Source organism: Hemiscyllium ocellatum, chromosome 18 (assembly GCF_020745735.1).
Source record: "Hemiscyllium ocellatum isolate sHemOce1 chromosome 18, sHemOce1.pat.X.cur, whole genome shotgun sequence".
Lineage (NCBI taxonomy): Eukaryota > Metazoa > Chordata > Chondrichthyes > Orectolobiformes > Hemiscylliidae > Hemiscyllium > Hemiscyllium ocellatum.
The window spans coordinates 14,257,386-14,278,036 of NC_083418.1; the positions used below are offsets into that span (position 1 = coordinate 14,257,386).

The window sequence follows — 20,651 nt, forward strand, 5'->3', positions numbered from 1 at the left end:
CCAAAGTGATCTCAGCCCCGTGGTTCTTAATAACTCCTCAAACAATGCTCCCAACACTGAACTCAACATGACACCATCATCTGCCAGCTCAGCACTTCACTGGGGGCATCGCCGTGCCAACGGCTCACATTCCCGTTCGCTCACCTGCTGCTGTCAGGGTTCTGGGTTAGTGACTCGTAAGCCTGATGGTTGTGGCCAAGGTCCAAGTGGTGCTTGAAAATCTTTGTCCACAGCGCAGCCTGGAAAAGCAGAGGGAGAAACATAGGCGGGCACTGCCTCATTCGGGAGATCATCACTATTACAAGATTCAATCAGCCCCTGTGGTACAGGCATGTCAACCTGGAGGTGCCATGCTTCCCCCACCAGAGAAAGATCATTACGTTCACCATGGGCATCCTGCCCCTTCACACCTCTATCCCTCACCCAGACACCCTTCGTTTCTCCCCTGCACAGAGCCCCAGAGTGTCCCCTTTCACCACGTGGGTACTCCTCCTTGGTTATCTGAACCTTTAACGCCCATCACTGTCCCAAACAAAAGGTGGAAACCTATATTTAAGATCTGGTCATGGGATGAGAGCATCACGAGCTTTTGTTGCCCATTCCTAATTGTCACAAGGGTTCAAATCTTTTGCTAATGTTTGAGCCAAGATTGTGTGCAAATTGGGACCAAATAAAAACTGAAAACACTACATACCAAAATCTTCCAGTCATCCCTTGCCTCGGTCACCGCAATTGCTGCCAACTGCAGTACCAGTGCTGGCAATGCCATGTCTTCCAGTAAACGGAGGACCTAGAAACAAGCAGCACATGACAGTGAGCTCAGTACTCAGTGAGGTTAGCAATGGCCAGAGGGCCGAGGTAGACACAGAGAAATTCAGGTTCAAACCTGCAACTCTGTCATGGCAGTGAATACAATCTGTTAAAGTGTGGAATGTCGATAAAAAGGGTGCCCACGTAACAGTTATCATTGGGAAATGTGTCCCGCACACTAACCATTGAAACAACGTGCTTGGCTCTCTTCTGCCATTGCAAGCCGTATATGGAGGCCAGGAACGGTCTTCAGAGCCCCAGTGTAATCCAGGACTTAGTTTAAAAGGCTGACATGAACGTGTTTTTCTACTTTTACTCAAAGATTCCTACAACCACACAAAGAATAGAAACCCACCACACTGCGACATTACCCTCTTCAGTGTGGTGGGGCTGGGGAGCAGTAAAACTAGACTGAGAGAGAAGTTGGGAGGTAAAAACACAAGTATGGGTCAGACCGACATGCAGGCATGAGGAACTCATTCCCTGATTTTGACACAATGTACTACTGGGGAAGAAAGCACACACTTTTAGAAGTCAATTTGTTGTTCAAATTTCTATTCCAACTAATTTGAGTATCATTTAACATAAAAATCTGTAGTGAGCCAGTGGTTTACCGAATTACACAGCACGTGGGCGGCACGGTGGCACAGTGGTTAGCACTGCTGCCTCACAGCGCCAGAGACCCGGGTTCAATTCCCGACTCAGGCGACTGACTGTGTGGAGTTTGCACGTTCTCCCCGTGTCTGCGTGGGTTTCCTCCGGGTGCTCCGGTTTCCTCCCACAGTCCAAAGATGTGCAGGTCAGGTGAATTGGCCATGCTAAATTACCCGTAGTGTTAGATAAGGGGTAAATGTAGGGGTATGGGTGGGTTGCGCTGCGGCGGGTCGGTGTGGACTTGTTGGGCCGAAGGGCCTGTTTCCACACTGTAAGTAATCTAATCTAATCTAAAGAAACAGGCACCTTGGTCCAACTGGTCCACACAGACCAGCGTCCCCCAAACATTCATGTACCTACACCAGTGGTCAAAACATTGGAATGCAAATACCTTTCCTTTCATTGGAAAAGATCAGTGATGTATTTAACAGTGCTAACTCAGTAGCTCAACTAATAACAGTCAAAAGGTGATGCTTCTAAAAGAAAGCAAACAGTTTGCCTGCAATTTCACCCTCGAGCTGCCAGCAACCCTATTTTAAATAGCAAACTAAATTTAATGTACAATCTGACACTGGGATAAGGTGACGCTTACTGGACTTCAATATTTAAATGCTTCATTGTTGATTCTTGAAAAAAAACATAATGAGTGAGAAATCACCATGACATTACTTCAACCGGTGGGCGTGACTGGTTACCAAGGTCGGGTGCAGTGGTTTTAACCCAGCAGATACACTGCACAGATCAGACTGGTTCCTGAAATTCTCACTCAATTAGCTGCATTCCGGGAAAAGGCACAATAAAAGGTGGCAAGGAAGTGTCAAAAATTAACGGTCATTACATTTAAACCCTCCCATCCTAAACATCTGGAAAGACAGAACATGTTTTAATTGTTACTTTGTTGTGGGGAACTCAGAAAAGTGTAAAGATTTTAATTTAAAAATGAATGAGTTTCCCAAACAGAAACAAGCCAAGTCCTGGCGGGTTAGCCCTGTATCTGAGAGCCCAGCCAGTAATAACTGACAGGTGGTGTTGGGTCATTTCATGTTTACAATTAATTTACATGCAATAGGAACTCCGACTAATATTCTAGGAAAGCCGGGTTTCCATACTTGATAATCAGTGAGATAGAAACAAACAGTGAAAGGCTGGAAAGGTGTGGACCAGGCGAAATTTGAACAGGCTAGAAATGATTAGGGATAGTCAGCATGGCTTTATGCCAAGGGAAATCATGTCTCACTAACTTGATTGAGGTTTTTGGAGGAAGTAACCAAGGAGATTGATGAGGGCAGAGCTGTAAATGTTGTTCACTTGGACCTCAGTTAAGTGTTTTTGACAAGCTCCACATGGTAGACTAACTAGGGAAGTTACTTCACAGGGCATTTGAGGTGAGCTTACCAATGGATACAGAATTGGCTTTATGGTAGGAGGCAGAGGCTGGTGGTGGAGGGCTGTTTTTCAGACTGGAGGCCTGTGACCAGTGGTGTTGTACACGGATCACTACATGATCTGTTTGTCATTTATATAAATGATTTAGATGAGAATATAGAAGGCATGGTTAGTAAGTTTGCAGATGCAAATAAAATTGGTGGCATCGTGGACAGTGAAGAAAGTTATTTAAGATTACAAAGAGATCTTGATCAATTAGGTCAATGGGCTGAGGGGGTGGCAGATGGAGTTTAATTTGGATAAATGTGAGGTGTTGCATTTTGGTAAGGCAAACCAGGGCAGGATTTATATAGTTAATGGTGGGGCCCAGGTAGTGTTGTAGAACGGAGACCCTGAGGGGTTCAGGTGCATAATTCTTTGAAACTTGATCATAGGTAGACAGGATAGTTAACATGGGAGCCTTCATTGCTCAGGCCATGAGGACAGGAGTTGGGGCCTCATGCTGAGGCCTCCTCTGGAGTACCGTGTACAGTTCTGGTTGCCCTGTTATAGGAATACTATTCTTACATTGGAGAGGGTTCAGAAAATATTTATAGGACACTGCCAGGAATGGAGTTATAAATATAGGTTGGATAGGCTGGGATTTATTTTCATTGGTGCATAGCAGGTTGAGACTGTGACCTTATAGAGGTTTATGAAACCATGAGGGGTGTAGATAAGGTGAACAGTCAAGGTCTTTTCCCTAAGGTGGGGGATTTAAAGACAAGGGTCAAATTGTTAAGGTGAGAGGAGTAAGACAACATGAGGGGTAAGTTTTTTTTTAACAGAGTGCATCAAATGAACTGCCGGAGGAAGTGGATACAGGTACAGTGACAACATATAAAAGTCATTTAGTTAAGGACATGAATAGGAGAGGTTTGGAGGGACGTGGGCCAGGGGTGGGCAGGTGGAGTAGTTTAGTTTGGGAACATGGTCAGCAGACGAGTTGGACCAAAGGGTCTGTATGCACGGTGTGTGACTTGATGCCTCTCTCTGACTTTATAAAGTAACAGCAACTGGAACAGATAGCCTCACTTTATTTACAAAAACTCTACCTCATAACAGTGCATCTGCTTACAGCTGTCTGCACACAAAAAGCAGCTCGAAGGTGTCTGTTCCCTGCGTAGGTGTGCGTCTGTGTGCTGTGAACACCACCAATAGGAAGTAAGGATTGCTCAAGATTTTTAGGAGAACCCTTCCAATCAGGGCTCACTCACCCCCTGACCTGAAAGCTGGAGGGTGCTGACACTCAGCTCTGAGAAAGAGCTGCATGATCGGTATGGGCTTACTACAGGACCACAACTATTGCACAGTCTGCACCTTATTGTAGTACTGCACCCGGGGATTGGAGGCAGCTTCCTCATCCTCCACTTGGATCAATCTGTCCAGGAATTCCTCTCTGTCCACCGCTGCAGCAGCATCGCAGAAACACTCGAGAGCCTGGTGGAGCAGACAAAGACAAGGACACATCACATAACCAGGAATATTTGGGGACTGCAGGAGGAACAAAGCAGCAATCCACAACAGGCAGCCCCCTCACCCTCTGACTGAGGACCCTGTATTTTAAACCCAGCCCCAGGGAGCACATCCACCCACTGCACCATGCCCCACTCAGCACAGATTCGACCCACCCACCCTTCGCTCCATATCATCGATGGTGTCGTGCCAGGAATCCCAGTGAATAAGGTTTTCAAAAAACAAATAGACAAACGTGAAATGTTAATTTCAACAACAGTGGCTCAGTAGTTCGCACTGCTGCCCACAGAGTTAGGGACCCAGATTCGATTCTAGCTTGTGGGGGGGGGGGGGGGGGGAGACGACTGTCTGTGTGGAGTTTGCACATTCTCCCCGTGTCTGTACGGGTTTCCTCCGGGTGCTCCAGTTTCCTCCCACAATCCAAAGCTGTGCAAGATTCAGTGGATTGTCTATGCTAAATTGCCCACAGTCTTCAGGGATGTGCAGGCTAAATGGGTTTGCCATGGGAAACACAGGGTAGGGGGATGGGTATGGGTGGGATGCTCCTCAGAGTCAGTATGGACCAGCTGGGTTGAATGGCCTGCCTCCACACTGTTGGGACTCTTGGATGATGAGGCTCCATGTGACAATGTGGTTGCTGATGGTGCTGACAGCAAGAAGGGGAGTACCTGGATGTTCTGCAGCACTAACCAGACAGTATTCTCACCTTGTGTCCTTCTCCTGTAACGAGGTAACACTGGCCCAGCACAAATCTTCGCGAGCCGACATTAACCTCACACCAAGGCTGCAGCAACCTCACGTACTCCTGTCCAAACAACAGCATGTTCACATCAGCAATCACAAAGCATTTCACACACACACAGCCTGATCCTGGAGGTGAGCTGTTCAGACTCAGCAATGAGGATTGGGGAAGGGGCACCCGTTGGAAATTCCAGTCCCCAAACACCAGACCCAAAGCCTCCAAAGCTCTGCACTGAATGGACTCCACACTAACTGGGCTGTGATTGTACCAACGCAGAGATCCCGAACCGACCGGGACTGCCCCGCTGCAGAGATCCCAAATTGATCCCAGCCCAGTAATTCCTAATCGATTTGTGCTGTCCTGGTGCAGTGATCCCTAATCAATGGGGACTGTCTTGAAACAGTATTGTGAAGGGTGACACTCCTTGCCTTCCTGTCCCCTAGACTACAAATGTACACCACTGATAGGTGACGACACAGCGATTCTCTGCTTTCAGCTTGTTACAGTGCAGAAGGAACTGCTCTGTAATGGTCTTGTTAGGCAACAGATCGCCATCAGCTCTTCATGCATGATGCAGTCGGAACCTAACTCGAAGAGGAGCTCTCTGTAACGGTATAATATGTTAAAGATGTGGAGGAGGGAAGTTTGGGAGATGGAAGTAGCTAGCCTTGGTGAGAGTGTGGTTACCTACTCAGGAGCTCCTGTCCAGGTCACAGACTGGTTACACACCAGGCAGAGCAGTTGGTACAGTTGTGAGCTGGACCTGCCCATTGTTGAAGCAGAGGCAATCTCAGCCCCAGCAGTATCTGATGTGGGATAAGCAATCTGATAATTCAGTAACCGTGGGGACCAGGAGAGTGGTGGACATGAGTGGGTGTTACCAGGGTCCACATGAAAATTAACATGGTGCTTACAGGGGACAGCACTGGACAGCAGCACAGAAATAGGAGAGGTCTGGGTCTCGGGGATATCAGACGGATATAGGGAGGGAGAGAATCTACTGAAAGGAGGTACTCTGGCTATGATGAGAGTGAGTGAGGGGAGGAGGATGGTTGGCCAACCAGTTCAAAGGCTACAAGCACAATGAGGCAGGAAAAGCTGAGCTTTATCACAGCTTGATCAACACTGGATTCATAGATACAAACTTGGCTGTCAGGGAAAGGCGGCAACTGAGTGACGGTGGAGAACTTGGGAATAGAGTGAAAACAGTCAGCAGTACTGACCTGGAGCTGCACGTACTGGCAGTGTCCCATGAGAAACTCCGCAAACAGAAAGCTACTGTTATTCGCCCATCTGATTGCTGTTAAGGAAGTGTGGGGTTATCATAGATCACTGGCTGGAATTATACAACCTACACCCAGCAGCCAAAATGGGGAACTTGCAGCCAGCTGCATAACTAGAGGGACCTTCCTGCATTCCCACAGAGTACTTTGTGAAGACCTCTCATCAGTGGGTGCACAGGCATAAGGACAGAAAACCACAAAGAGCCACTGAGTAGCCTCCTCGGTACATCCAAACCAGGACACCGAGAGAACAAACAATCCACAGGAGGGAGAAACTCTGCTTAAAAAGGCACATGGACAGAAACAACCCCCACAGGAAAGGAAGGAACTGATGTCTACAGTGCATTTACTCACACAGCACTACATCTTTTACCCAATTAATGAGTTTCACAAAACATAGCCACAGAACATCAGAATTGTTACAGAGCAGGAAGTAATGAGTTGGCTCAGCGTGGCAGTAGCTGGCCCTGAACGAGCATTTCATTTATAGTGCCCTTCCCCTGCCCTCACACATGACACTGCTCCTCTTTAAAATAACTGTCTCATTCCATTTTGGATACTTCAACTGACCCTGCCTCCATCACCCTCGGGACCATAACTACTGTGTGTGTGTGTGTGTGTGTGTGTGTGTGTGTGTGTGTGTGTGTGTGTGTGAGAGAGAGAGAGAGAGAGAGAGAGAGAACATGATGTCGAGGTGCTGCTGTTGGCCTGGGGTGGACAAGGTCAGAAATCACACGTCACCAGGTTCTAGTCCAATCACAAGCTTTCACAGCCCTGCTCCTTCGTCGGGTGGAGAAGACACACACACACACACACAGGCACAGAGTTTATAGTTAGAAAGATCAGAAGGTCACACAAACGGAGACAGTGGTGACTCAACAGAGTGAACAGTAAGTCTCTGCAGGTGATCCAAGTGTCAGGTGATGTGAGTGAGCACATTTATCCTCATATCATTGTTGCTCCTTTAACTTCACACCTTCTCACTCTCGTCTCTTCCAGATGGGGAACAATTTCTCTCTATCCACTTGGTCCACACCTAACTTGATTTTGAACAGCTCTGTTAAATCTCTGCTCTAGTCCAAGGACAACAGGCTTGGTGTTACTGACAGTGTCAGCTCCTGGCTATTTTCTCATTGAACACCTCAGTGCCATGAACAATCAGCACTGGCCCAACTTCCACAGGCAGCTCCTCGATTACCTGGAGGAATAGGCGGCTGGCTCGGCTGAAACAGGCCCTCCGTTAACCAGGAAGGCCAAGAGCAGCTTGACCCACGCCTGTCACAGGCTGGGTATGCCAGTCCTCCAACCCCCCCCTCTCCCCATCTACCTAGTTACCCTGACTGATCGGGAATCGCTTGCCTCACTGCCGGTTTGTCCTGTCTGTACAGCCCAGCACATTCTGCTCAGCACAACACAATTCCAGTTTCTCAACAACTCCCACTGGCTCAAGGACTCTGTCTTCACAGATCTGCAGTGGGTCCTCATCCATTAGCAGGGGGTGATCATATTACCCATTTCTCATTTACAAATCCCTTTACTAACTCCAGTAACTCATTGCTGCCTGTTCCGGCCTGGCTTGGTCATTGACACGAGCGCCTTTGATCTCAGGCTTGCTCTTTGAAACTCTCTTCCTGAACCTCTCCATTTCTCTCTACTTTAAGATCACAAAATCTCTTCCAGTCAGTCCTCATACTACCAGCTCCGAGCTCCTCTTCAAAAGGTGGCCAGTCACATTCTCATATAGGTCACTGATATGGAATACAATTTGTCACAGACAGTTACATTGCTGCACTGTGCATAGTGTTGTGTTAAAGGATACAAGTATTGGAGGAGGTGGCTGGCGAGAGCAATCCCAACCTGCGGATAGTTGATCAGTGGTTGGTTTAAAGGGCTATTTGCCTGGGCCAGCAGCCGGGAGAGAATGTGCTTCCTGGCCACAGTCCGATAGAACAACTCCACCACCGTGCCAGGCCCAGTGACTGGAAAACAAGGACAGAGAGTGAGTAATCAACGTGACATTAACCAGGGTTAGAGAACAAGGCAGTAGAAGGCCAACCAGCTTCCCCCAAACTAACACTGGTCACTCTGCTGAAAACAGAAAGACAAACAGGAAACCACACTGACCGGAACCAGGAACCCACTTGTACCTAAATTCCCTCGGGAAACCCTCATGGTCACACACTGTGCACCAACACTTCAAACTCAATAATAACAGCTGTCCATTAGCCTGTAGACCAGACCTGTCTTTTCACACTAACCGAAGAAAGGCAGATCAAATACAAAGCTGAAACATCTGACACTGGGAGTGTGCTCAGCCTGTGAAATATTTGGTGCAGTATGTTAGCTCACCCACCCCAAGCTCTGGCCCTCACATGCCAACCCACTCCTCTCGGAATGAACAGTGCTCTCAATAACTCAACTGTTTCTCGCAATATTAACTTTCTGGTCAGATACATTCTCAGAAATGTTACAGATTCTTTCCACTGACACCACTCTATCCTCCTCACTGAGCCTACACCATGGGGCAGAAGTTTCCCACATTTACCCACCTGGCCGTTGGGATGTTACATCACGAGAGTCCGTCAACTCCAACACAGACAACTGCCGCAGATTAGATTCCCTGAAATCACACAAGAGGATCTGTCAGCTTCCTTTGGCAAACGTTATAACATTTCACCGATCTAATACCTTTGCACCCACAGTGTGTGTACATTCCCACCGACTCCTGTCAACGAGACACTGACTGGTGTTCTGGGCTCTGAGCGGCCATCCTGGCAACAGGACCATGTTTGTTCTATTTGCAGATGCTGCCCTCTATCACTGGACATGGGGAAAGCAAGTCAGGTTATGTTTATTCTGAAGAATACTCCTTAGTTAGCGTGCTGTGGGGCTGAACAGACAATGCTTGACATTCCTAGTCTGACAGCGGTGTCACCACTGACCTCCCCCTACTACCTCCAATCAACATCCAGGGGGTTACCATTGAGCACAGCAGGAGATTAGACATTTCAGGTATAGGCCCTTCATCAGGAATGTCTTGGGGGAGGGGGGGGGGGGGGGGGGAAACCACAGACCTAACAAGGGAGTCACAGAGGGAATGGTCTTTGCAGAACGCAGTTGGGGTAGGGAGGGAAATATCTCTCTGATGGTGGGGTCTGATTGTAGGTGGCACTGTAATGCACGGTATCTAGAGATTAGTGGGGTGCAAGGTGAGGACCAAGGTGCGGGGGTGGGTCTAATCCTTGCTGTGTTTGGAGAGGTGGGGTTCAAGGGAGAAGGTGTGGGAAGTGGAAGAGATTCACTGGAGGGCGTTGTTGACCACAAGGGAGGGGAAATTACAGTCCTTGAAATAGGAGGCCATCTGGAATTGTCTGGAGCATTTACGGCGGAGTTGGAGGATTTGGGAATGAGGGATCACGTTTCTACAGGAGGGGAGTTGGGACGAGGTGTAGACCAGGTAGCTGTGGGAGTCGGTGGGTTTGCAGTAGATGCCTATGTTGAGTTGGTCGTCGAAGATGGAGATGGCGAGGTCTTGGAAGGGGAGGGAAGTATCCAAGATGGTCCAGGTGAACTTCAGGTCAGGGTGGAAGGTGGTAGTGAAGTTGATGAACTGTTCAACCTCCTCATGGGAGCACGAGATGGAGCCAATAGTCATCACTGCATTGGAAGAAAAATGTGGGGGATGGTGCCAGTGTAACTACAGAAGAGGGACTGTTCCATGTATCCAACAAAGAGGCAGGCACAGCTGGGGCCCATGGCTACCCTTTGGTCTGAAGGAAGTGGGTGGATACGAAGGAGAATTTGTTGAGGGTGAGGACCTGTTCCACCAGTCAAATGAGTGTGTCAGTGGAAGGGTACTGGTTGGGATGAAGAGGAGACGAAGGAATGGAGGCCTTCCTCATTGCAGATGGACATGAAGAGGGACTGGATGTCTACGGGTGAAGACGAGGCGTTGTGGGTTGGGGAAATAAATGTCTTGGAGGTGGTGGAGGGTGTGGGGGGTATCCCAAATGTATGTGGGGAGTTTTGGACCTAGTGGTACAGGACAGTATTGAGATAGGAGGAAATAAATTCGGTCACACTATTTCGTGACACTACTAACTTGTACCTTGTAAATAGCGGCGAGACCGAGGGGAATCAGTAGTTTAGACTAACAAATTTTAAAAATGTTATAGCTTCAAAAGAGATGGTTTACAGTGTTTCCAACAAAGTGGTGCGCTAAAGTACCGGGGAAGTTTTGGAATTCAGTATAGGAGGATAATAAAATTGATAAACAAGGAATAGAATACGAACATAAAATAGTAATAAAAATTAAAATAGAATGTTAAAGCTTTTATAGGCGTGCCAAAAGGAAAATATTAACAATGCCAAATGTACGTCCATTAGAGGCAGGGACAGGAGAATTTATAGTAGCTAATGGAGAAATAGCCGAAAAGCTTTGTTTGTTGTTCACAACTCTCCCGTACCTGCATACGTGCAGCTCATGAAACCCACAAGGAGCCTTTCAGAAATAATTCAGATCCCAGAGCCTAGTGACAGTGAAACTATCAACCACTTCAATTCCCCCTTCCACTCCACCAAGGGGATGCAAATCCTGGGCCTGCACCACCACCAAAGCCAAGCCACCCGGACGCCTGGAGGAAGAACACTTGATCTTCCACCTTGGGACCCTCCAACCACATGGGATCAACATTGACTTCACCAGGTTCCTCATCTCCCCTCATCTCAGATCTAACCCTCCAACTTAACACCACCCTCTCAACATGTTTTATTTGTCCATTGTCCGTCCCATCTATCCGCTCCTCCCTCCTCTCTGACCTATCACTATCACTCCCCCACCTGCACCTACCGACGTCCCAGCTACCTTCCCCACAGCCCCACCTTCCTATTCATCTCTCAGCCCCCTTCCCTCCCCACAAATCTGACAAACGCCTTAGGCCCAAAATGTCAACTCTCCTGCTCTTCAGGTGCTGCCTGACCCCTTGTGCTTTTCCAGCACCACAGTTTTCGACTCTGACTCTCCAGTATCTGCAGTCCTCACTATCTCCCAGAAACTGACCTAGTCAGATAAACACAGGGCTTACAAGAGCAGGTCAGGGGCTGGGAATATTGCTGCGTGTAACTCACCTCCTGCCCACCTACAAGGCACAAGTCAGGAGGGTGATGGAATACTCCTGACTGGCCTGGATGGGGGCAGCCCCAACAACATTCAAAGCTGGACACCATCCAGAACAAGGCAGCCTGCTGGACTGGCACACCACATCCACAAACATTTACCCTGGCGAGATGGTGATGGAGCAAGGCTTCTGAACCCAGGGCTCATCCATTCCACCCGGTTTTCATTTCTTTTCCTTTTCTTCACTCTCTCCTGTTTTATTTATCCTTTTATTTTACTTTCCCCTTATTGAAGAGGTCGGTTGTGATGGAAGTATCTTCATTGAGTGGCCCCAGGACAGACTCCTGGTGGAGACAGACAGAGCTTTGGGTCTGCATCGATGAGGGAGTCCGAGTGCCAATCATGCCCGCTGCAGGGAAGTTAGGGTTTCCGTGAGTGTCCGAGCGTAGCGGAGGGAGATTGTACCCAACCCGAGACCCTGCAGGATTGGCAGTGGTCGTAGCAGAGAAGTGGGCCCGGAGAGGATCAGGATGGGGTTTGGGCAGGGACTGCACTCAGGGGCTCCTGCATTGGTGGGGTCTAGGGAGGACTCAGTGGGGAGGTTGTTGGTGAACACAAGATGGCATCAAATAGTGGCAACTTGCATTCCAGCGGCAGTGGCATGGCAAAAGGGACTCGTGCCTTGCCACCAGCCCCATGGTCTATGACGGAGCACTTAACGAGGAGGACAGTAAAGCTGATCAGAGTTTCTTTCCTCTTCTGCCTTTATAATATATGTTTTGGTTAACTTTTCTGTTTTAGGTTGGTACCAGAGAGTGGCAGCACTCTACGAGACTTTGACAATAAATAAATACATACAACTCAGTAGCAGCAATGTGCACCACCAACAAGATGCAGTACAGAATGTCACCAAATTCTTTGATAACACCTTCCAAACCCACAACCACTTCCATCTTAAAGGACAAGGTGAAGCAGATACGTGGGACCACTTCCACATTTCCTTCAAGTTGCTCACCATCCTGGCTTGGAAATATATCAATGTTCCTTCACGGTGACTGGGTCACAAACCTGGAACTCTCTCCCTCATAACATTACGGGCATCCCTTCACCCTTAGATAATAGCTCGCCACTGCATTCTCAAGTGTAACTTGGGATGGGCAATTAATGCTGACCCAGCCAGTGACACTCTCATCCCATGAATGAATAAAAAAACTCTGATCAGATGAGGCACAGTTGAATCTCTATTTTAACATAACAGCTGACTGGGACTGTCATAGTTTTAAGGGTTTAGATGGAGAGGAATTTGTTAAGTGGGTACAAGACAATTTTCTGATTCAGTATGTGGATGTACCTACTACAGAAGGTGCAAAACTTGACCGACTCTTGGGAAATAAGGCAGGGCAGGTGACGGAGGTGTCAGTGGGAGAGCACTTTGGGGCAGTGACCATAATTCTATTCATTTTAAAATAATGATGGAAAAGGATAGACCAGATTGAAAAGTTGAAGTTCTAAATGGGAGAAAGGCCAATTTTGAGGGTATTAGGCAAGAGCTTTCAAAAGCTGACTGGGGACAGATGTTCGCAGGTAAACAGATGGCTGGAAAATGGGAAGCCTTCAGGAATGTGATAAGAATCCAGAGAAAGTATATTCCTGCCAGGGTGAAAGGGAAGGCTGGTAGGTATAGGGAATGCTGGATGACTAGAGAAATTGAGGATTTGGTTAAGAAAAAGAAGGAAGCATATATCAGGTATAGACAGGATAGATCGAGTGAATCCTGAGAAGAGTATCAGGAGGGCAAAAAGGGGACATGAGAAAGCTTTGGCAAACAGAGTTAAGGAGAATCCGAACGGTTTTTATAAATACATTAAGGACAAAAGGGTAATGAGGGAGAGAATAAGGCGCCTCAAAGATCAGCAAGGTGGCCTTTGTGTGGAGCCACAGGAGATGGGGGAGATGCCAAATGAGTATTTTGCATCAGTGTTTACTGTGGAGGACATAGAAGATACAAAATGTGGGGAAATATACAATGAAACAAAATGTGTGGGACAGATGGTGACATCTTGAAAAGTGTCCATATTACAGAAGTGGTGGTACTGAATGATTTGAAATGCATAAAAGTGGAAAAATCCCCAGGACCTGATCAGGTGCTCCCTAGAACTCGGTGAGAAGCTAAGCAAGTGATTGCTGGGCCCCTTGCTGAGATATTTATCTCAAACGATAGTCACTGGAGAGGTGCTGGAAGACTGGAAGTTGGCTAACACAGTGCGCCACTGACTGAGAAAGGTAATAAGGAAAAGCCAGGGAACTACAGACCAGTGAGCCTGATATCGGTGGTGGACAAGTTGTTGGAGGGAATCCTGAGGGACAGGACATACATAAATTTGGAAAGTCAAGGACTGATTAGGGATAGTCAACATGGCTTTGTGCGTGGGAAATCATGTCTCACAAACTAGATTGAGGTGTTTGAAGTAACAAAGAGGATTGACGAGGGCAGAGTGGGTGGACATGATCTATGTGGACTTTAATACGGCTTTGGACAAGGCTCCCGTGGAAGACTGGTTAGCAAGGTTAGATCTCGTGGAATACAGGGAGAACTAGCCATTTGAATACAGAACTGGCTCAAAGGTAGAAGACAGAGGGTGGTGGTTGAGGATTGTTTTTCAGGCTGGAGGCCTGTGACCAGTGGAGTGCCACAAGGATCAGTGCTGGCTCCACTACTTTTCATCATTTATATAAATTATTTGGATGTGAACATAGGAGGTATAGCTCGTAAGTTTGCAGATGACACCAAACTAGGAGGTGCAGTTGACAGCAATGAAGGTTGCCTCAGATTACAACAGGACCTAGATCAGATGGGCTAACAGTCTGAGGAACAGCAGATGGAGTTTATTTCAGATAAATGTGAGGTGCTGCATTTTGGAAAAGCAAATCAGAACAGGTTCTGGGTAGTGTTGCTGAACAAAGAGACCTTGGAGTGCAGGTCCATAGCTCCTTGAAAGTAGAGTTGCAGGTAGATAGGATAGTGAAGGAGGTGTTTGGTATGCTTTCCTTTATTGGTCAGAGTATTGAGTACAGGAGATGGGAGGTCATGTTGCGGCTGTACAGGACATTGGTTAGGCCACTGTTAGAATATTGCATGTAATTCTGGTCTCCTTCCTATCGGAAAAATGTTGTGAAACTTGAAAGGGTTCAGAAAAGATTTACAAGGATGTTGCCAGGGTTGGAGGATTTGAGTTATAGGGAGAGGCTGAACAGGCTGGGGCTGTTTTCCCTGGAGCGTCGGAGACTGAGGGGTGACCTTTATAGTGTTTTATAAAATCATGAGGGGCATGGATAGGATAAATAGACAAGGTGGGAGTCCAGAACTAGAGGGCATAGGTTTAGGGTGAAGAGGCAAAGACATAAAAGGGACTTAAGAGGCAACCTTTCACACAGAGTGTGGTGCGTGTTTGGAATGAGCTGCCAGAGGAAATGGTGGAGGCTGGTACTATTTTTAAAAGGCATCTGGATGGGTATATGAATAGGAAGGGTTTAGAGGGATATGGGCTGGGTGCTGACAGGTGGGACTAGATTAGGTTAGGATATCTGGTTGGCATGGATGAGCTGGACCAAAGGGTCTATTTCCATGCTGTACGTCTCTATGACTCAATGAGCTGTTTTCAGGCCCAAGTGAATCTCCAAGGTCCCAGAGCTGAACAGTCAATGTTTGGCCTATTGCCTGAGTGCACCTCAATGGTATATTAGAAGAGAATGCCCCACGAAAATCACTCAAGTAACTGCGTTTCAGCAGCCAGTCTGTGCTTGCTGGGGCCAGGATATTAATAATCAGGTTACTGTTACTGTTTACAAAACAAAGAACTTTGAAACAATTACACCACCATGAGATCACCTTGCGACCGTACTTACAGCATGTCAATAGGCACGGCTGTTGCCAACGACCGACTTGCCCACCTGACCACAAAGTAGGAACACACCAGGAGAGAGGTCCGAGGAATGAGATCCTGCTGGAGCTGCAGGAGGTAGCCACCAGCTCCCAGATTCATCTGAAGAACAGCACACGGTTTAGGATTGAACAACATTATTCTCGACGTCCGAGAAATTATTGACAGCGATGAGACTTTCCTAACTTCGGTGGATTCAAATTGCCAACAGTGCCCTGACTGCTCCCCAACAAAATAATATTAGTCTAGTCTGGATTGCCTTAGAGCTTGGAGCTTATTTTGCAAGGAATGGCCTTAATCCCATGTATAACGTGCAGGATACATGCAAACACCAGAAAATCAAAACAGGAGATAGACAAATAGATATGTAAGCAGACCATTGAAAAATGTAAAAACAAGAAGATTGTTGTAATGGGGCATTTTAACTTCCCAATTTTGACTGGGTCTCTCTTAATGCCAGGGGTCTAGATGAGGCAGAGTTTGTTCAGTGCATCCAGGAGGGTTTCTCGAAACAATAACAGGGTACAACAAGGGAATAGGTCAGGGGTGTGGTGCTGGAAAAGCACAGCAGGTCAGGCAGCATCCAAGAAGCAGGAGAATCGACATTTTGGGCAACAGCCCTTCACCAGGCATGAGGATGGGAGCTGAGGGGGTGGAGTGATAAGGGGGAGGGGATAGGGGGGGAAAAAGGTGATGGTGATAGGTCGGAGAGGAGGGTAGAGGGGAAGGAAGATGGACAGGTGGGACAGGTCATGAGGGCAGTGACAAGTTGGAAGATTGGAACTGGGATAAGGTGGGGGAGGGGAAACGAGGAAACAAGTGAAGTCCACATCGATCCTGTGTAATTGGAGAGTCCCAAGGTGGAAGAGGAGGTGTTCTTCCTCCTGGTGTCATATGGTAAGGGAATGGCGATGGTGGCGGCCCAGGATTGGAATGGCCTCAGCAAAGTGGGAAGGGGAATTAAAGTGTTTGGTCACGAGGCGGTGGGGTTGGCTGGTGCGGGTGTCCCGGAGATACTCACACCAAGCCTCAGAAGAGTAACCCACCAAAACCCATCCCCCTACCCTATTACTCTACATTTACCCCTGATTAATACACATATCTTACATATCCCTGAACACTATGGGCAGTTTAGCATGGCCAATTCACCTGACCTGCACATCTTTGGACTGTGTCAGGAAACCGGAGCACCCGGAGGAAACCTATGCAGACACGGGGAGAATGTGCAAATTCCACACAGTCACCTGAGGCTGGAATCAAACCTGGGTCCCTGGTGCTGTGAGGCAGCAGTGCTAACCACTGAGCCACCGTGCTGCCCCAAGTTCTGGTCAGCACATATTAGAAAGGATGTGGAGGTTTTGGAGAGAGTATTAGAGGTTTCCCAGGATGCTGCCTGGATTGGAGTGTGTTAGCTGTAAGGAGAGCTGGGAAACCTGGATTGGTTTTGTTAGAGTGTCGGAAGCTGAGGGACGACCTGACAGAGGTATATAAAATTATCAGGGGCTTGGATAGTGCAGATAGTTGGAGTTTTCTCCCCCCCCCCCCCCTCCCCCAGAGTGGAAATGTCAAATACTACAGAGCATAAGCTTAAAGTCAGAGAGGAAAACTGAAAGAACATGCGCGAGGCAAGCGTTTTGTTTTTACACAGTGTGGATGGTAAGTGCTTGGAACATGCTGTCAAAGGGTGCAGTGGAAGCAGATACACAGCAATGTTCAAGAGGCATTTGGGCAGACACGTGAACAGCAGGGAATTGAGGGATATGGACGATGTGCAGGCAATGGGGTTTGTTTACAAAGACACGATGGTCAACACAGATATGGTGGGATGAAGGGCCTGTTCCTGTGCTGTTCTGTTCCATGATCTATGACTGCAGTCACTCAGACAAGAGCAAACATAAAACCTTTCAGAAAGGTGTTAGTTTGGAATAACAACTGCAATAGATGTTAAATGGAAACGATTTCAGCATTAGTGAGATACAATATACCTCCCTGTAAGGGGAGAAGCTGTAACAAATGGCAAACATGCATTGCAGTCAAAAGGAGAAATGAGAGAGACTGCTTGCCACTACGTTGTCTCTGAGCTTGCAGGGGTTAGAGGGTTATTGATATTGTACTCACACTATCTCCGAGGTGCAACATGAGCTGCTCCAGAATCAGTAGGTCCCGGCAGATGAGGAACCGAGTTGTGGATATGTGGGACACTGCCCGACACACAATGTTAATGGCAACGTTGCTGCCAAAGAACTGAGCCATGTTCATCCGAACGTGCAGAGGCTGGACTGGAAAACAACCAGCAAGAAAACCCGTGAGGGGGAGCCGGAGTGCAGACCTTCCCCAGACTGCTAACGTCACTACACTGGCACAGCTCTTCCTCGAGGCTCTCTCCTGCCTGGTTGATACTCTGCAATTCTCAAAATAAAAAAAACAAATCCTTTTTTACCAAAAGCTTTCACCTCACTGACCAGACTTCAATGAAACCCATGTCAAACAACCTGCTTTGAAAACTCCGCTCACATTTTGGCAGCTGTGACAAACTCCACCACAGCCACGGAGCCAACCCACAAAACCTTCCAAAATTAGCAGAACCTCAAAAAAAATTCACCATTTGATCTTCACTAACCATGCCTTCCTTAGGCCACACGCTATCAGAGCACTGACATTCATTAAAACCTGTTTGTTTGTTTGCAGCATATTGTTTATCAAATGGGATTACCTTTGCCCCATCTTCAGTGGCGGGGTCAACAAAGCAATTTTTTAAGACATTACTGAAAACAACACAATGGCCAGGCGACAAAGTTGCTGTGATCTAATGGTGCCAACAGAGAGACACACAGGCCTGTACCCTGCACCCACAGCTCTCCACCCTGTGTGTTATCGTGTGGCTCAGCAGATTAGTGAAGACAGACAGACAGACAGACAAATCACAGCCCAGGATACATTGTACACCTTCCCCTAGCCAATTCAGCAGAGATCCAGGGGGCAGGGCAGCATGTGGTGCATGATTAACTGTGCAAGGAAAATGAGAAAGATACCCTTACAAAGGATTCTGACACTACACAACATAACAAACCATACAATTTGTACAGACAACAGTATTTCAGTCAGTTGCTCCTACCGGAGAGAGACTGGTTAACATCAGAACCATAAAGTGCAATCACAAAGCAACAGAAAGTCTTTCTAGCCTGCTCACCCTTCCATTCAATAACTACAGGAGGAAAGGTTTTAGGCAGATTACTGTAGTGCTAAAGAAACTGATCTTTGTTAATGTTTTAATAAAGCAAATAAGAAAGCCTAACCCAGCACAGTTCATTACTGGTTCAGAGACAAAAGGTTGTCTGGGAAGGTAGAGCCACAGCTAAGCTCTTACCCACAGCAGCAGGATCAGTGAGCACCATCCCAACCATGTGCCATTCACACAACATGGCCCACAATCACAGGCTGAGAGAGAGTCCAGTCCATTGCTGGCGTTTGAACAGATGCTGCCAGTTTCACAAACCTGACAGAGCTGGCCAAACAAAACAAACAGATCTGATTCGGATGGTGTCACCCACGGAGGAGCACACAGCTCGAGCCCAGGAATCACCCCATACCATCGCCTGTGTCCAGGTCACCCTCCTGGTCCATTTCCCGCAGCAGCAGCTGGATTATGTTCCCTGGGTTACCGATATCCTGCAATTTACTTTGAAGCTCCATATGCGTCTCACTATGAAAAACAAGAGGGAAAGGTACAATTAAACTGACCCTTGGGCCTTTAACAACAGCTTCACAATCCAGGTGAGGAACAGCACCACAGCAGGCGAAAATACAACAGAGCAGAGAACACCACAGCACTCCAAAGCTTCATTCATATTCCACTCTCCTTCAACCACACCTGCCAGGCCTTTGAGTGCCAGTGTGGAAAAGGACAGCACAGCAAGACAGTGAGAAAACCCATAACTAAGATGCCACGGTATCTTGCCTCTCTCCAATCACAGGCTTCTGCTATCCACCCGAAGGGCAGCACCTGGGAGTAAGGGAGGATAGACAATAAATGCTACTCTGATCAGAACCACACCCATTCTCAGAACCAAGACCACCGGCTGATACAGAACACAGGCACAGCCACCCACGCTGCTCAGTTCCCTTCATTTCCCATATTGCAAGTGTTCAACTGATCATCACAAAGATAGTCGTGGGCCACTGAACATTACTCCAGGCCATCCACATAATTAAAACGCCAATCACACCAACCTCCTTCCCAATTCTCGGGGGCTCCCTGACTCTGCACAACAGAGAAACAATCCGCCATGCTTCTGCCCAGAACAGCCCACTGCTCATTAACAAGGGGCTTCCTGTCAGGCACTTTATTGTGGATAGCACCCTCACTACCATGGCTTTGAATGAAACCTGGAAGACCATTAGTAAAATCTCCCAATGTGCCAGCACATCCTGGGAGCTCAGACCAGAGCGAGAGATGGACCTTGGAAGGTGCAGAAACTCTAAACTGAACAGCCGAAAGGTACCTGGGGGCTCTGGGACACACTCCCAAAGTGAATGAATCATCTTCCTGTGGTATAGCTGTCACTCCTAGGTTCCAAACCCCACTCAGAACACTATTCCTTGCATTCTCATTGCAAGATATTAAGGGAGAAATGGCTGAGGGAGGAACAGCACTGTAAGTTCAATGTTCCAGGCTTCAGCTGCTGTAGGAAGGACAGAAGGGGAAGCACGAGAGGAGGGGGACTTGCTTTTTTGATTAGGGAAAACATCACGGCAGTACTGAGGGGGGACATTCTTGAGGGTCCTATCTGGGTTGAACTGAAACAAAAAGGGGGAGATCACTTTGATAGCTTTGTACAATAGGCCCCACCGGTAGTCAGTGGGTGATCAAGGATATGTAAGGAGATCACAGATAGCTGGAAGAATAATAGGGTGCAATAATAGGGGAGTTTAACTTTCCAGACAGCAGCTGGGACTGCCAGGGCTTGGATGACAGAAGTGTGTTAAGTGTGTTCAGGAAGAATTTCTCAGGCACTATGTAGATGGCCCTATGAGAGATAGGGAAAACCGGACCTCGTCTTGGGAAATAAGGCAGGGCCAGTCATGGCAGTGTTGGTGGGGAAGCATGTTTGAACCATAATTCCATTACTTTTAAAATAGCCATGGACAAAGATGGGTCTGGTCCATATCTGAAATTCTAAATTAGGGGGAAGGCCCATTTTGAT

General features: G+C 47.6%; 1 protein-coding gene across 1 annotated transcript in view; it reads right to left on the reverse strand.

Annotated features, from left to right (window-relative positions):
- nup160 (nucleoporin 160) overlaps window positions 1-20,651 on the reverse strand; it is a 75,900-nt gene that overhangs the window by 17,821 nt on the left and 37,428 nt on the right. The window contains exons 16-25 of the mRNA XM_060838707.1: window positions 19,038-19,150; window positions 17,566-17,726; window positions 15,413-15,549; window positions 8,940-9,010; window positions 8,210-8,369; window positions 6,331-6,400; window positions 5,072-5,170; window positions 4,210-4,329; window positions 695-790; window positions 145-239 (exon numbers count right to left, since the gene is read on the reverse strand). Of these exons, the coding sequence (XP_060694690.1) occupies window positions 145-239; window positions 695-790; window positions 4,210-4,329; window positions 5,072-5,170; window positions 6,331-6,400; window positions 8,210-8,369; window positions 8,940-9,010; window positions 15,413-15,549; window positions 17,566-17,726; window positions 19,038-19,150 (1,122 nt within the window). The remainder of the gene's footprint in view (window positions 1-144; window positions 240-694; window positions 791-4,209; window positions 4,330-5,071; window positions 5,171-6,330; window positions 6,401-8,209; window positions 8,370-8,939; window positions 9,011-15,412; window positions 15,550-17,565; window positions 17,727-19,037; window positions 19,151-20,651) is intronic.